Source organism: Nilaparvata lugens, chromosome 1 (assembly GCF_014356525.2).
Source record: "Nilaparvata lugens isolate BPH chromosome 1, ASM1435652v1, whole genome shotgun sequence".
Classification (NCBI taxonomy): domain Eukaryota; kingdom Metazoa; phylum Arthropoda; class Insecta; order Hemiptera; family Delphacidae; genus Nilaparvata; species Nilaparvata lugens.
In genome coordinates, this window is record NC_052504.1 from 79805513 (window position 1) to 79823486 (window position 17974).

Consider the following 17974-nt stretch of genomic DNA (forward strand, 5'->3'; position numbering starts at 1 on the left):
ATAATACGATTACACATACATGCATATAAGAAAAAACTGAACTAATTAAAGCGGTCGTCACACCAACGTCTGCTAGCGGTAGCGAGCTCGCTCCCGCGGAGGTAGTTTTTCTGGAAGCAGTTCACACCAAAAAACGTCCGCCAGCGGTAGTTTGGTTTTGTTCTTGTTTTGATGAGGCTGGTTCTCTAGAAGTGGGGGAAGGCCGGCAACCAGAGTGCTGTACTTCGCCTCTTTATAATTGTCGTTTCTGAAATCCCATATTATGGGTCGTTTCCTCACTTCTTAAATTAGGTTCTCCATTGAAGCAATAGTTGATTAAGAATAGATGAAGATTAAAGAAATATAATTAAATAATTTAAATAAAATGATGAACAACGAAAATGACAATGCAACAACGGAAGACAATGCAAATGGCAATAGCTCAATCCGACTGCAACACAAAATGTTGCGTCGCTGTAGGCATGCAAATGACTCATTGTCATGTGTGAGTCTCGGTATTCTGCGCATGCGCTACCGATGGCGAAGTTCTGGAGTTCGCTTTCCATGTTATTAGATTGGCCACGTCAGACCGAGCTCACTACCGCTAGCGGTACTCCCACTAGGAGACGTTTCAAAAGTTCGCCTGGCTCGCGAAGTGAAACTACCGCCGAGGTACTACCTCCGCGGTAGCGAGCTCGGTGTGACCTGCACAACTTAATAACATGGAAGGCGAGTTTTTTGACTTCGCTACCGCCGCGGACGCGAGCTCGGTGTGACCTGCCCTTATAATATTACTAGGCATCACCAGCAAAAACTCTTTGTTAAGACTTATTTTGTGAACAATACCTGCTTTCTATGTACCCATTTATTTTATGTTTTTATGACGATATTGAACTGTTTGTTTTTTTTTTTGTGAAAAAGCTGTGTTGAATAAATATTATCTTATCTTATAGAAAAGTCATTCTATTCTAATACCATGTATTGCATATGTGTTCCATTAAGGCTGAATTTATTCTGAACGTGTTTGTATGTTTGCTTTGCAGGTGTGCAGCTAGCAGCCTAACGATGTCGCGAGTGTTGGCAATCGGCGTGCTGGTGCTATGCTTCGGCTGTCAGCTGGTGCCGGTGGACGGCAAGTACGACTGCAAGGAGAACACGCCCGCCAACTGCAGCTGCTCCAGGGACATCAACGGCAACTACGACCTGCTCTGTCCGTTCTCCAAGCCAGCCATCATGCTGCAGATCGAGAGCAACTCCGAGACCAACGTCAAGCTGCAGTGCGACTCCAACATCCCCGACGATTTCAAAATCATCTCAGGTGCCAACATAGGCGAAACTGGCATCTTGTCCATCAAGTTCTGTTCCATACCCAATGCCCCCTTCAAGTCGTTGATGAAATCAATGGGTATCCCGAAAATCCAGAAACTCGAAATCAGCTACAGCGCTTTTGATGAGACCATCAGTAGAAAGCATTTTGAAGGCTTGAGCGATATTGACACTTTGAGGCTGGATGAAAGCAATCTGACTGTGATACCTGACGACTTGTTCCAAGATGTGACCAACGTTTCCTGGCTGAATATCAGGGGCAACTTCATAACAGATCTACCCAAAGATGTATTCAGGTCGCTAACTAAACTACAGGTGCTTGAGTTGGGAAATAATAAATTGAAAAATCTCGAACCAGGTGTGTTCAACAACCTCACCAGGTTGAGACTGTTGAACCTTTGGAGCAACCAGTTGACTGACATCAGTAGAGCTGTGTTCACGAGCACACCCAACCTCGAGTCGCTCGATCTGAGTCACAACAGTCTGGTCTCACTGCGTACCGATATTTTTGCCGATCTCAGCAAATTGGAAACGATAAATTTGTCGGGAAATGAGTTTTCAACACTGCCACAAAATCTGTTTTTGGACAACCTCAAGCTGAAAATGTTCACAATGGTCAATCAGCGCACTCTGAAGACAATCCCCTCTCAGCTTCTCGCCAATCTGGAATATCTGCAATTCGTCCAGATCAGCAGATCGCAGATATCTTCCCTGCCCAAGGATGTGTTTTGGAATTCGACTTCGATTGCTAGCATCATGCTGAACGAGAATCAACTGACTGAGCTGCCAGTCGAGCTGTTCAGAGATAATGGCGAAGTGAAAAAAATTGATATCAGCTCCAACCAGATAACTTCGTTGCCAGATGAATTATTCAAGTACAATAAAAAGTTGACTGGATTGAAGGCTTCTCGTAACAAGCTGAAATTTCTATCTGCGTAAGTAGAAACTACTTTTTTACTATCTCTAAGCCCATGCATGACTGTGATACCTGACACCCTGACGGTGTTAACAAATACACTTTTACTTAATCATCCCCAGCACTAACCTCAGTGGCGCCATTTCACCAAACTGCTAGGGGGGGGGGCAAAAACCGATTAGTTATGAGGGGGGGGAATACCCCCAAAGGATAGAGGGTCCTGGGGTTTTCCCATATATATTACATTCGAATATGTTATTATATATGCTTCATTTTTTCCAGTTTTATACAAATGTGGTTGAAGTATCAATAAATACATATACATTATTAGTTATTAAATCATGAAATATTTATTAGAAATATAGGCCTACAGAGAGGCCCTAAAGTAGGAATACACTGAAAACAGATTTCTTAAAAATCATGGAAACAAATACATTTTTGTGTTAGATAAATGACAAAAAATTGTCATTTCTTTACAATGAGAATTTCAACAATTTCATTTGGGATCATATTCTAATTGGAAAATAACTTTCAGTTGGAAAGCTAAAGAAACATTAAGCTGTTCCCATAATCCACCAACTCTTTACGTACATTTTTTGATTGTCTGATTGTGCTCTTTCTTTTGATTTCACTGTGACATCTTGCAACTTGTTAATTCTCACGTTGAAATTTATGCAATAACTCACTTATTGTGCCCTGATCAATAATTGTACCCATTCTATATTTAAGCTTCAACTATAACACAGAGAAAAATATATTCTTTATTACTCCGTACCCGTAGCCATATTTTCAAGGCAATTTTGCTACATTGTTGATACTGTAGAAGGAATTATACTATTGTTGTTTAAAAAAAGTACCTATTGAATCAGTATGAGGTTCTAAGTATTCGTGTAGGAAATTTGGTAGGTTATTTATCTTGATTTCTGAAAATACCCCAAAATAAGGGAGTAAGATAACTTTGAAAAACCAAAGTTCTCCTGCCGATTGAAGAAACATTAAAAATTAGTCTAAGGCATATTATGTCTTAGAATAAAAACGTGTAACAAATATCAGATCACTGGAGAATTCAAGCTATCATGCTTTTCATAAATTTATTTGTCTCCTCATGGCAGAAGGTTTGCGCCCAACGTTTTCACTATGATTAATCGCCCAACATTTCTATGATTAAATTGTGATAGAGAACATTATCGTATTGATCTTCTAAATCCAGTTACATGTACATAGATTTTCGTAAAATTGATTTTTTACCGTTCCTATGAATTCTAAGAATTCTATGAATTGTTTATACCGGTTCATCACAGGCCAGGCTGGTCTGAGCTATTCATGACTTTTTTTCACTATGCATTATCAACTCAGCAGTTCTAATACACAGACATCACTACTTGGAATGCCATGACATTTTCTATTCTTTCAATTCCTATTATTACCATAGATCGATTCAGATCAGCACAATGTTTATTCTGTATGTTCATAATAGATTTTTCTGATTGTAAAAAGAAATAGTCAATAATTGCTGGGAATTTAAAGTGATATTCAATGATTTGAACCTGATAAATTGGATTGTTGAATGACAATTGAAATTCAGTGAATTCTACTGTACAACATTCCTTTTCCTCCTATTTTATTGGGTGATGAGTGGAGATGATTTATGATTTCATATTTGGATTCATCTTTTCATAGTTCAATATTTTTTTGGAAAACTAGAACTTTTAAAAATTAAAAATGTTTATGTATAAACTTCTCAGGTGTTCAAAAACTTCTTAAAACCTTTGCCTGTCCCTTTGTGAGGCAGGAGTATTATTTATCTTAGTACGTACTATATAATCATATGATAATGGAAAGCTATATTAAAAACAGCTATAACTCCCTTGTTTTCGGGTATTTTTGAAAATGGGACTTACGCTTTAAAGAATTTGGGGTCGCTGAATCCAAATCCGAAATCAGAAATCTTCTATCTATATTTTTAAGGAAGTTAGACTTTGAGAAAAAGTGATGAGTCATAACTTTGAGCAAACGGCGGCGTAGTTGTTAGATCTGTCGGCTTATTCGTAAGATCCCCATGTGAAAGTACAGGAGGGCTGCAAAATATGAAATATGATCTTCAGTAATATGATATTCCAGGAGCGAGGTCTCTGCCGTGTGAAACTGGCCTTACTGTGATACCTGACACCCTGACGGTGTTAACAAATACACTTTTACTTAATCATCCCCAGCACTAACCTCAGTGGCGCCATTTCACCAAACTGCTAGGGGGGGGGGGGGCAAAAACCGATTAGTTATGAGGGGGGGAATACCCCCAAAGGATAGAGGGTCCTGGGGTTTTCCCATATATATTACATTCGAATATGTTATTATATATGCTTCATTTTTTCCAGTTTTATACAAATGTGGTTGAAGTATCAATAAATACATATACATTATTAGTTATTAAATCATGAAATATTTATTAGAAATATAGGCCTACAGAGAGGCCCTAAAGTAGGAATACACTGAAAACAGATTTCTTAAAAATCATGGAAACAAATACATTTTTGTGTTAGATAAATGACAAAAAATTGTCATTTCTTTACAATGAGAATTTCAACAATTTCATTTGGGATCATATTCTAATTGGAAAATAACTTTCAGTTGGAAAGCTAAAGAAACATTAAGCTGTTCCCATAATCCACCAACTCTTTACGTACATTTTTTGATTGACTGATTGTGCTCTTTCTTTTGATTTCACTGTGACATCTTGCAACTTGTTAATTCTCACGTTGAAATTTATGCAATAACTCACTTATTGTGCCCTGATCAATAATTGTACCCATTCTATATTTAAGCTTCAACTATAACACAGAGAAAAATATATTCTTTATTACTCCGTACCCGTAGCCATATTTTCAAGGCAATTTTGCTACATTGTTGATACTGTAGAAGGAATTATACTATTGTTGTTTAAAAAAAGTACCTATTGAATCAGTATGAGATTCTAAGGATTCGGGTAGATAGACCCACATTTTAATTATTATCCTGATCCTTGGGGGGGGCCTAGAAACCCCCCTGCCCCCCCTAAATGACGCCCCTGACTAACCCACAATAATGCAAATAGTTCATGAATAACATTTCAAACTATTGCAAAAGTCTACAATCTGAAAAAGAATCTGAAAATATGACTTGTAATTGACAACTTTACATATACAATTCTATAAATTAATCATTTAATACTGTATTCATAAATCTCTTGACGTTTAACCATATAGTAAAGATACGGTACCGCTACTACTTGTAACAATCATTACTAATGATTAATAGTAATGTTTGAGAGTTAATGATTCATAAGTCTCTGATTGTCTGATGTAACTAAATATCTAGTTATCATGACTGCAGAATCATTCATCCAGGAATCATAAATCCAATATTTATTCTCATTAACATGGTGTGAAATGAATGTCATGAATAATAAAAATTAATGGGCTAAATAAATGAAACTAGTAATGAGTGCCCAATTTATCATACTTGAAGCAATCTTCTTGATGTCAATAAATTCAGAGTCGCGGTTTCGGAACAGATTTTCATTTGACTCGAGAAGGCTTGTGAGTTGCAGATAGCAATGTCAGAAGCGGATACAGGAAATTCCCGATATAGTGATACTGTATCTGAATTAACAGGAAATGTCTGAATAATTTATAAGATTGATTCTCATGAGTTATTCTGATTGAAATTAGTGTATACTCAGTGCCAACTGGCAACTATTCCAGCTATTAGATGAGATCAAAGTTATTACATTAAAATCAATGAAATAACAATTCCACTGTAAAATTCTCTCAATTAATGTGTACTTGTGATTATATCAACAATGAATATGATGAATATGGTGATACTCACTTTGAGAAAACTATAGTCTTGAATTTGATAGCTAAATAGTTTCATTTTAACTGATTATAAATTACTGATCTTTGATCTTGAAATTTTCAACAATCAAAATCCAGCAAAGTGGAATACATGAATTATTCATTTTTAACATAAACATTTGCACTCACTATATCAAAATTGACTTCATCTTCATCATTTCAATGAATTCATTGTAACTTTGTAAGGTGTTCTTGTAAATTTTCAAAAATATTGTAGGCCTACAGGTGGACTAGCAACTCTTCGATTACAAATGAGTATTCTGTACAATATTTTTCTATAATTTCGAATGGTTTTGAAACTGACTTGAAATGTCAACCAAAATTAATGAATGCACAATCCTATAACAACAAAACAATGATCATATTACAATCAAGTCCACGTTTCTACTATTAGAGTCAAACATATCTATTGAATAAGTATTTTAAATTTTGTGAGTACACTTTTCATTTCGAAGTACCGAAATAAAGTTGGAGATAAGATGTTTTCACAACCATTTTAAATGAATCAAAATGATTCAATAAGTGTGGTTTAAACTATCAAAGCCATCCAATTTGATGGTGTATATTAGCAATTTTCTCATAAGAAGACATAAAGTGTTTCTTAGATGATGTATTGCTTTTATTCCATTCACGAATTCTATGATCACTTCGTCAACACCAGACAATCAACTCCAGCTCTAGCTATTCATTAGTTTAATTAGGAAAACTGAATTTTAATAACGATTTGACGAATCCTTATACCCCTTCCACAGGATGTCACTGGATGAAATCTATTAAATAGAATAATAATAATAAACATGATGATTTTGTAAACTTTTCTTGACCGAATGAATTGTGTGAATTTGAATTGAATTTATTTCAATAATAATAGGAATAATGAAACTGATGATTCCTTTTCTATTTCAGAGACCTTCTTGAGGGGCTGTACGACTTGAATGTGATTGACATGAGTTTCAATAGAATCGAGGAGATCCATCCGAATGCGTTTCAACGCAAACCCAAACTGGAAGTAATCGACTTCACCAACAACTTTTTGACGTTTGAAACGAGCCAGCAAGGTGCCCAGTCGCCATTCCAGTACTGTAAGGAACTGAAAACCCTGAAGCTGGCTAATAATTCGATTGGAACGTTTTTCGAGGACTGGCATTTCATACTCACTAGACTTCAGTACCTTGATTTGAGCTACAATAAAATATCTATTATTCAGGTGAGGCTTATCAATAAATTCATTGGCTAGTTGTATTTTTTTATTCAGGTGAGGCTTATCAATAAATTCTTTGGCTAGTTGTATTTTTTTACAGTATTTTATTTTTTTATACAGTTGTATTTTTTTTTATTCGTTATACAGTTCTTTATGAGTCAATCTTCCAATAAGACTGATATCTGCAATTTGATATTTATATCCAAGGTTGAACAGTGTTTAAAGCAGAACCACAAGATGATTTTTTCCTCTTTTCTCTAAAGCTGTGAAGGATTCTTGACCTTCAAGTGAATTCCCTAATGCTGCCCTAATTCATTTTAAACGAGCCATTCTAATTAGTTTTATCCATACATTTCAATAATGTTGAATGAAACTACAGTCTTCACCCCATCTGGTGGTGATGGATAAGATCCTGACATTTTCATTCAAGCTTATGAAAAGTTAACATTCATAAAATTCAAAATCCTTGTAAACTTCCAATTCGTCAAATTATCATCTAATACGCTACTTGAAATAAGATTATAATGGCTGAAACTTGAATACTTTATTTTTGATTGAGGGCAAGGATTCCTATTCATCTAATTGAATTTTGTAGGTTCACATAAAGTGTTTCATCAGCTTTGTTATCGACACAACTCTAATCCAGTTTCATATCCCTCTGGATTATGCATTTTATTATATATTTTGTTTATATATTAATTTGTAGATTCAATTCTCATATTGTTATTCTCTTCTTTTATAATTGACAAATTTACAATTCATAAGCCGTATGTTTGCATTTCAGTTTTGGTTACATCAGTGTGAATTGAGTAATAACAAAGAACTCAATTTACTCAATACTCAAGACTACAATACTAATACTCAATTGGAGCTCCATATGCTTATCCACTGAACAGAAAAACTAGATAATACAGTGTGACTTTGAAACTGATGTTTTCCTTTTTCCTACTGAACTCTGTACATCTCTGTATTTACCATACTCACTTCCCATTTCCAAGATGTTATTGTTTCTATGCTACACAATCAAAGATGACTTCAAAGCCGTGTTTCATTGAGGAGGATTTGATGACTCTCTTATTTCTCATGAAATCATGTTATTTGTTTGTTGTAGCATAAAAATAATTCTATCTTGTAAATTCATATTGTACTGTTCAATTGAAAAACATCCGTTATCCGATAAGGTATTATCTCTAACACCATAATATCTAGTTTTTCTGTACACTGTAAGCTGGTCCCATAAAGCTGATTTTACTCCAAATTTGTCATCAAAATATTGGCTACAAATATTGGTATGTAATAGTAGGCCTACTTTGTTGAAATCTCAGTTGACAACTCTGGTGTAAACGCGGCTCAAGTCACCCTGTCCTTATAAATGTAATTGATTTTTATTTATGTTGTAGTATTATATGCATGAGTATTGTATAGGACGGTTAAGTGGGGGAGAGGACTGGCTGTGACCTAACTTCGCCCTCTAGCTTATAGTAAAGGCAGCCTATGTATTTATTCATCTATCTAACTATTATTATATAATAGAAAAGTGTTTGTTTCTCATAAGAACTTTTGTAAAACTTCGGTTATGAATTAAGCTAACAGAGGTTTATAATAATTGTCTAATGTCTGTTTTATTTGCAGGCGGAAGACCTCCAGTTCAACCTGATCCAGGAAATCCTGAAAGTGGATCTATCCCACAACAACATCTCACGGTTCGACATGAGCGGCTTGGAGCTGATTGCCAAGCATCAGTGCGACCTGACCAGCGGCCATCCCAACGAGAAGATATTCGCCAAAATCATCCTGGCCGGAAACCCTCTAGACTGCGACTGCAAGATCTACGATTTCCTCAGGTTCGTGGAGAGGCGAATGATCGACGAAGCCTACTGTCACCTGGAGATCGACACTCATGGCTTGCTGTGCGCCGGCCCTGGGACATTGAAGGACAAAGAGGTGACCACGATCTCGTCACGAGCGGTCACGTGTGACGTGCACCATCTGCACGATCTGGTCAGCATGGACGACAGAGCCAGCTGTCCCCATAGGTGTCAATGCTCCTACCGACAGGCCGACTCTGCTCTGCTGGTCGACTGCATGGACCTGGGTTTGGTGCATTTGGACCACGCTTTCATGCTGCCAACCTACAATATCTACACTCACTTCTCCAGAATCAACCACACCATTCTGTACCTGAACAGAAACGAACTGCAGTCTCTGCCGCAGCATCTCGACAAGGGGTTCATGAAGGTCACGCATCTCTACTTGGCCTCCAACAACCTCTCATACATAAACATCACTCAGCTTTCACCAAATATAACTGTGAGTATGAGAATTGTTGCAATCTAGAACTCTAATATTAATATATAGAAGAACGATAATTTCGGCTTTTTTTGGTAAAGGCTACTCATATTTATATGGAAATTGATGTAAAGTTTCAAAAAGAAACCTTGATTTTCCATCTTCCAGTTAATAACTATAATCTAGAACTATAAAACAATATAAATCACACCTCCAAAATTAATAAAAAATTTGTCATGTTCCATATAGAATATATTACTCCACTGATATAATGTTCAATTATAGTTTTTCTCTATTGATATAAAGAGCTTCTAATATCTGATACAGAACTGCTGGCCCATGTCTAAAGGTAGTTCTCGTTTATGTGACACGATTCTATGAACGCGGAAGATTACAATACTTCTGGTTCTTATGGGAGTGTTCACACGTTTGCAGGCGGCATGAGTTGTGTCGCACAAACGAAACCCCCCTTGGTCAGATTTTAGCAGATGAAGTGAGAACAAACTTCCGTCATCTGTTACACCCAATTGAGAAGAGAATGTTATGGAATTTTTTTACAAAATTTGATGAATATTATACCTGTATGTGATGAATTTCTCTAAATCATATTTCCTCAATTTTATAATGGCAGTAAAAATTCATAAACATGGAGAAAATTCGTAATGTACTTTATAATAGACAGACTATAAATTGCAACTAGTACCATGTTTTTTGCCTCCAAAAAGAGGGTCCAAGCTTGAATAGTGAGCAACGAAATGAATTAGTTTATTCTTCGTTTAATATTCAAGAACTCGTTTCAAATTTCTTTAGCCTTGAGTTATTAAGGATAATAGCATAATATCATATTCAAGAACTCGTTTCAAATTCCTTTAGCCTTGAGTTATTAAGGATAATAGCATAATATCATTATTTTGAATTTTGATTCGATTTAACTGACCCAATTGATGTATTGTATTTGAAATTATATCTGATAACAAAGAATATAATGAAAAATTAATGTTTTATAGATTATTGTGCATCAGTGCATAAGCTAAACTGTACAAGAGCTTGGGAATGGAATTGTGGTTTTTTTACTTTCCTTGCCCTATTACCATAGGTAAGGAAAGTATTGCTTTCCAAAAAAAATTAAGGTACCCTAATTTCATGTTTTCTATACGTTTCAAGGTCCCCTGAGTCCAAAAAAATGATTTTTGGGTGTTGGTCTGTGTGTGTGTGTATGTGTGTGTGTGTGTATGTGTGTGTGTATGTGTGTGTGTGTGTGTATGTGTGTATGTCTGTGAACACGATAACTCCATTCCTAATTAACCGATTGACTTGAAATTTTAAACTCAAGGTCCTTATACCATGAGGATCCGACAATAAGAAATTCAATAAAATCCAATTCAAGATGGCGGAAAAAATGGCGGATAATTACTAAAAAAACCATGTTTTTCACGATTTTCTCGAAAACGGCTCTAATTTCATGTTTATAATATAATGAAAAATTAATGTTTTATAGATTATTGTGCATCAGTGCATAAGCTAAACTGTACAAGAGCTTGGGAATGGAATTGTGGTTTTTAAGAATAGTAACGAAATTGTATTTTTGAGAATGGTAACTATGGTTGAGCTCAATTTTTTTATTATCATATAATTATTATATTAAAATAATTGAACTAAACTACTATTAGATTCAATTGCGACTAATTCTATTTATGTTAAAATCTATCTCATGTATATATGAAATTCGATCTTCCATAGAGTAGAACATAATATTGGCTTGATTTAAAAGAACAAGTAAAATTCTGTTTCAGTATTAATGTCAATGGAACCTTCAATTTTTTTAATGTTTTCACTTTTCGTTGAAATCACATTTTATTTAGTTTAATTGCACATTTGAACCAACTTTTCTCAAGTGAAACAACTTCAATTCCAATGAGCAAATAATTAATCATCACTTTCTGTTATTCTTCCAGGTACTGGATTTGACCAATAACAATTTGACTCATCTTGATGACGATTCAATTGCTTTCTTAGAGCAGGCTCAAAAGTTGGAGCGACTTTCGCTGCAAAACAATCCTTGGACATGTGACTGCAGTGCACGAAGCATGCTTACTTTCGCGCAGGAAAATTTCAAAAAGGTATGCAAATTTCCAATGAGATTCTCTTGAGTTTGATAGTTATTAATAATGCTCAACTAGCTTTTATACAGGAATAGCTTCAATCGCCATTGCTATAGACATGCTTTAGGGAAGATGCTGGGCTTTGAAGAGTCTCAATTTGAATCGGAGCAATCAGAACAATTTGAATTCGAAAACAAGCAATTTGTTTTCCTGATTCTCTCTATTTAGATGAATGAATTAATTTTTTCAGCTTTTTCATGATGAAGGTTGTTAAAAAATTTAAATTCAACTTTAATTGATTGAAATCAAATTTGAACAATCAATTTATGAGTGTTTTGTTATGAAATTTGTAAATCGCTTTAAAAAGAAAGTGATTGGCAAAGATAATGTAATTTTATCATTGAAACTATGTGCATTGATATGCATAAAAACACCCCATCAAGTGAAAGACATGATTAATTATTTTATTTTAAACATCCAGGTTATGGCTTCGAGCTAATAATTCTGTGAAATTTACATCTAATGTACTGTGAAATTTTCAACTTTCAATATTAGCCTATCATCAAAATTTTATATTTGTTTGCTTTTCAAATAAGATTTTGTGTTTAGAAATAAGTTTTCTTAATTTTAAACTTTATAAAATAGAAACTTAGGGAGTGAAAAGTGCAAATTCTTAGTGAGAATACATGAAGAACCCAATATATAACATATAAACTTGAGTGTTGATAGGAAATGACATTTTGTAATACGGCAAGGCAGAACATCCAAAAGGATCTCTCTGCCGATAAAAGCCATATGAATAAATAAATAACTCTGTATAACTGCCTCTTCAAATTCGTTGGATTCGATATTAATTCAAATTATTTCTTCCATCATTAATTGAAACTCATTAAACTGTCATTCACTTTCCAATACAAGAAACTATTTTTAATAAAAGTATCCCATTTTTAATTATACTGTATAATAACATCATTTTTTAATTGCTCATTAAGCTTTCCACGCTATTTCTTAAGAGTTTGGAGATAAAATCATTTATTCAACATTATCACTTATCCAGTTCTTGTAATGGTATTAGGCGAAAGAAATATAATTTAAAAATACATAACTTTAAACTCTTAATTTGACTTTTTCAACTTGTTAAAGATATATTGCTTGTAAATAATCACGTATATTGTTTGACGTTCACAGGTTGAGATGCTGAGCAACATCACATGTGCTGGGGGTGGCCACCTACTGCAGTTATCACTGGAGGAGCTGTGTCCCATCCCGACAACAGGCATCATTGTATTCAGCGTGGTCATTGCCGTGCTGGGCATTGTGATAGGAGTGCTGGCAGCTTTATACTATCGATATCAGTTGGAAATCAAAGTGTGGCTTTATGCCCATCAGATGTGTCTCTGGTTCGTCACTGAAGAGGATCTCGACAAGGATAAGATCTACGACGCTTTTGTCAGCTACTCGCATCACGACGAAGATTTCGTCATCAAACAGCTGGTGAGGAAATTGGAGGAAGGACCCAAGAACTACAAACTGTGTCTGCACTACAGGGATTGGATTGTGGGCGACTGGATTCCGAATCAGATCGCGAGGTCTGTGGAGGACTCGAAGCGCACCATTGTTGTGCTGTCTCCGAACTTCTTGGACAGTGTGTGGAGTAAGATGGAGTTCAGAACGGCGCACAAGGGAGCGCTGAAGGAGAAGCGAGCCAAGGTGATTCTGATTCTGTACAAAGACATTGGGCCGACCGAGAATCTGGATCCCGAACTGAAGGCGTACATGTCGATGAATACGTACTTGCGGTGGGACGACCCCTGGTTCTGGGACAAACTGTACTACGCGCTGCCGCATCCGTTGCAGTTCTCCAACCGCATCCCGATGCTGTCGCGGTCGCGGCCGCAGCAGACGCCGTCCAAGCCCATCCTCGACCTGGACAAGACCGATCTCATAAAGGGCGGCAGCGACCCCAACGCCTCCCCCCCGGCCACCACCACCCCTCCCGCCGAGACCTTTCTCAACGCGCAGCCATCCCTCATCCCCAATGGCACCGCCAACGCCAAATTACAAGTCAAAGTATAGACTTCCGTCTGCCACTATTTATTCGACTAGCAACCTTTTGTGTTCGTCTTGGATGCCAATTGTGTTGCTCACTTTATGATCTATGCATATAAAGTATTGCCATAGAGGAAAGATAGCAAAGCTTATGATATCTTTTCTCTATGGTACTGTATAGCCGTTATATAGATAAGGGAGGTTGGTCAAATGTGTCGAGCTGTCATTTTTCCGTGAGGATTCCAGACCATATTAAACGTTTTTCAAGCATTTTCTCAGGCGGCTCTTGGGACGCCAATCGGAGAGTTAACTGCCCTGCTGACTCGTGCAAAAACGCCTGCAAAAAACGTTCAATGTAGCTTGTCCCTAACATTGTTATAGATTGTTGTTCAAATTTGAACATGACTTGATAAAACTGCCACAGTTCAATTCATCCGAAGATAACCTAGTCTTAAGTTATCACAGTATTACATCGTTACAGTATTCACAAGTTGATAAATTCATTATTGAAATCCACCTTAATGTCACCCCCATCACTAGGTAATAAAGTAAGTAGTGATTCTTATTGATAATCATTATGTATCTTAACCACATCATCTTCGTCATTTATAGTTCAATATAAAGCTGCGTACAGATATACGTGCCTCCAACCCGCTCCGCGCAAGCTCCGCCCTCGTTCCTCCATCGCTCCGCCCCCGCTCTGCAGTCGCACCGATCATGAACGTTACGGGAGATGTTAGCTCTTCTCGCGTTCCACTCTTGCTCCCCGGTCGATCATCAATCGCTCTGCTCGAGTGACGTTCGGTTGCGGAGCATAGCGAAAGTCTGTACGCACCTTTAGGGGCTATTACTCCCCGAGATTTTTATTTTAAAAGACTTGAATTAGCACTGATCAACCTCTTCCATTCTATTACCGTGCTGTATAGCTCACTAATGTTTATAATATTTATTGTTGAATGAAGTTTAGGTATAGTACAAAAGTTATTTTAGTATTTCAACTTAGATCTTAATATTGGATTAATGTCTATTTCGATTCGAATTTTCTAAGCTACGATTTTTATAGTATGATATTTTCTGTGAAAGTATTATATTTTATTATTACAATGATAACTCTTAACGAGTTCAAGAATAAGAACATGTGATGATTCTTCATGAATTCTAGATGAAAACTGAAAAAATCAGCTATTATATTATTTTGATGAGGATTCAATATTGAGTGTTTGATAGGAACTTGGTTTAAACATTACAATTGGTTCAAACATTATTGTTTGTTTTAGCATTTTTACGAATGTGATTCGCTATCACAATAACATGACAGCTGTTCAACAAATTTGCTGTTTTTATCGAGAAAAATCTACAAAAAATATAAAATGTAAATACAAAGTCTGAATCAACTTGGTTGAATCAGAATGTCTAATATTTTTTATACAATGTGTTCTTTCAAAAGAATTCCATGCATTGTCATGGAATGTAAAAAAATAGTAGGCTATATGAATGATGTAATGTATTTCATAATTCAATATTCCAGAGAACATAATTTAATGTTTTGATTTTCCGTACTTGAGAAAATAATAATTAATATTAAGGAAGCTGGAAGTATGACCTGTTTCATAGGAATATTTTATACTATTATGATTCAACATGACAATACTCTCTGAGGAACTCATTTGATTTGATGTGAGTCTAAGCTGTCTGGAAAATTATGTTATGCTTTGCGGATTGCTATTCATAATTATCTTTATGTAGACTTGCCAAAATAATTTTTTAGGATTTGTATTCCTTAATTTCCAAATATTTCACTAACGTTACATTTTCTTAAAGATCTCTGGTCACCAAATAACATCCAATCTATCAAAAACAATTTTTTCAGTTGCTTCCAAAATCCAAAAATGAATCAATTCCAGCTTAGATCTGACTCAAGGTTGACAATGATTCATACTAAAACCGTGCCAAAGTTTATTATAGAGTGATGTCAAGCAATCTCTGATAGCTAGGGTAAGATTTTATATAACATTTTTATTATTTCATTGTAGGAATAATTGAGTTGTTACCTATGTAGCAGCTAATACTATTACTTTTTCTAGCATGTTTTATGGAATTCATACTTTGCTTTTTTGTTATATCACTAATCGATTTTTAATCGAGACTTCGTGTTGAATTCTTATGTAATATTATTCAGATCAACTAGAATGAGGGTGGACGCACCACAAATAATAAGACGTGGTTTGCAGTATTAATCACACATTACTGTAATATTTGTAACCATACATTTTTCATTTTTTCAACATGATGATCTCCTACAACATCATTCAATTTGTGAATAGATAATATGTAATCATTTATCATTTTCATAATATTCCCTCACAAAACATTCATAAAAAACAGAATACCAATATTATATTTTCTCAGGCACTTATAAAATAATCATTATTATTGAAAAACATTTTGAACATGCTATCCCATTATTATTTCATTTTCTCTGACACTTATTTTAAAATTATTGTGAAACAAATCTAAAACTCTCTTCACACTAAACGGGAAATTTTAGCAATAAAATATTAACCAAAACAACTATCATTGGCTTCGGTTTCTATTAACATTTAAAACTAGAGGCTTATATGCTCTACTCAACTACAAAGCAAAACTCAACACTACAGCCCGGTTTCCAGAACACCCACCAAATCCAACGGACCATTAAATGCCAAGCCACATGAAGTGCTTTTGCACATGCGGGCGAGTCGGCTGATTCCCGAACGCCAACTCAGTATGGAGAACATCAGATGAGACCACAATCTGAAGAACGTCAGCTTATTATCAGCTGATGGGGTTGGCGTTCGGGAATCAGCTGACAATCAGCCGATCGGAGAGCTTCCTGCCCTGCCAACTCGTCCGCCGCCAGTACAAAAAAGATTTATGTGGCTTGGCCCTTAATCTATAGGTATAATGGTTCACTAGAACCAATAAGTGTTCTAGAAAACGGGCCCAAACCTACCCGAATCATGAATAAACCCTTATTATTCTTCTCATATGCATTAGTAAACATACATCACTAAAATATAGTTAGTTCACACAATGTATTGAACGTACTTGTAGATATCTATTATCTCATTACATTACCGTTGTAGTATATTATAACAGTATTAGTAAAACCAATAATAAATTACATAATAACTTGAATGTTGATCTATAGAACTGTTTCTAATCGTCTTGAAGTATTTTGATCATCGTCTGAAAATAATCTATATTTTACATATCATGTCTTTCATGTCTAGATGTTAACAAAGCTTTGTTGAGATGAATTGTTCTTGTTCATCCATAATAATATTTAGGGCCTAATTAACTTGTATCTAAGATAATAGTGTACGACTTTTACTACAACTTGTTGAATATCCGGAGTTCGTTTTTAGGACAGCACTTTTAGCAACACTGATTTCTGTTTTTATATTTTTGTGAATATAGCCTACTAAAGCATTAGAATAGTTATCAACAGTTCAACAAAAACTTGTAGAAATTTGTGAATCATCTATTTAGTTATTTTTTGCAATTGCTCTAGCTGGTAAAATTAGTGAGAATATTTTTTTTTATGTAAGGATTCTATGAAGACTGATTAGTATGATAATCTAGTTGAGAAAACAGTTAAAATAGACTTTTGATGTAGTTATTGTAAAGTGTACAATTAAAATAAAACAGTTGTTTTCAACCTAAACCCATAGACTTTGCAGTTTATTTGTTTCCTTCGTTAGTGCTTACTGAAAATAATTATTTCATGAGAGCACTTCACTTACGTGGGCTACTTTTGTACAAATTAATAAAAACAATGTAACCTTGTAGTACTTTTTATTACTGAAAAATTTTAATATTTCAACAATATTTTTTTATTGTTGAAATATTTAAAAGTTTTTAATAAAAGGGTACTATAAGTTTTTATATTGTTTTTATTTGAATCAAGTAGCCCATATAAGTGAAGTGATCTCATAAAATTATCTACGAAACGCAATAAATTGCTATAGTGAGGTCCACGTTATAATGGCAGTATTTGATCAACATTGGTGTTGCTATCCTTGTCTTATCATTCGACCAAACTGATATCGCTATCCTTCTATAGCTCCGCAACGTTGCCAAATCCGTTTTTACAATGTAGAAGTATAATAAATTAAGGCAGAGAATCGGAAACGCTGTTCTCCTATCTCTATCCACTGCCACTATAACGTGGACCTCA

The 17974-nt window shown here is 35.3% G+C and overlaps 1 protein-coding gene across 1 annotated transcript in view; it reads left to right on the forward strand.

The window, feature by feature from the left end:
* LOC111055850 (protein toll) overlaps positions 1-17461 on the forward strand; it is a 69605-nt gene extending 52144 nt beyond the window's left edge. The window contains exons 2-6 of the mRNA XM_039444589.1: positions 1023-2240; positions 7021-7321; positions 8948-9625; positions 11560-11724; positions 12895-17461. Of these exons, the coding sequence (XP_039300523.1) occupies positions 1023-2240; positions 7021-7321; positions 8948-9625; positions 11560-11724; positions 12895-13782 (3250 nt within the window). The 3' untranslated portion in view covers positions 13783-17461. The remainder of the gene's footprint in view (positions 1-1022; positions 2241-7020; positions 7322-8947; positions 9626-11559; positions 11725-12894) is intronic.
* The last annotated feature ends 513 nt before the right edge of the window (positions 17462-17974 follow it).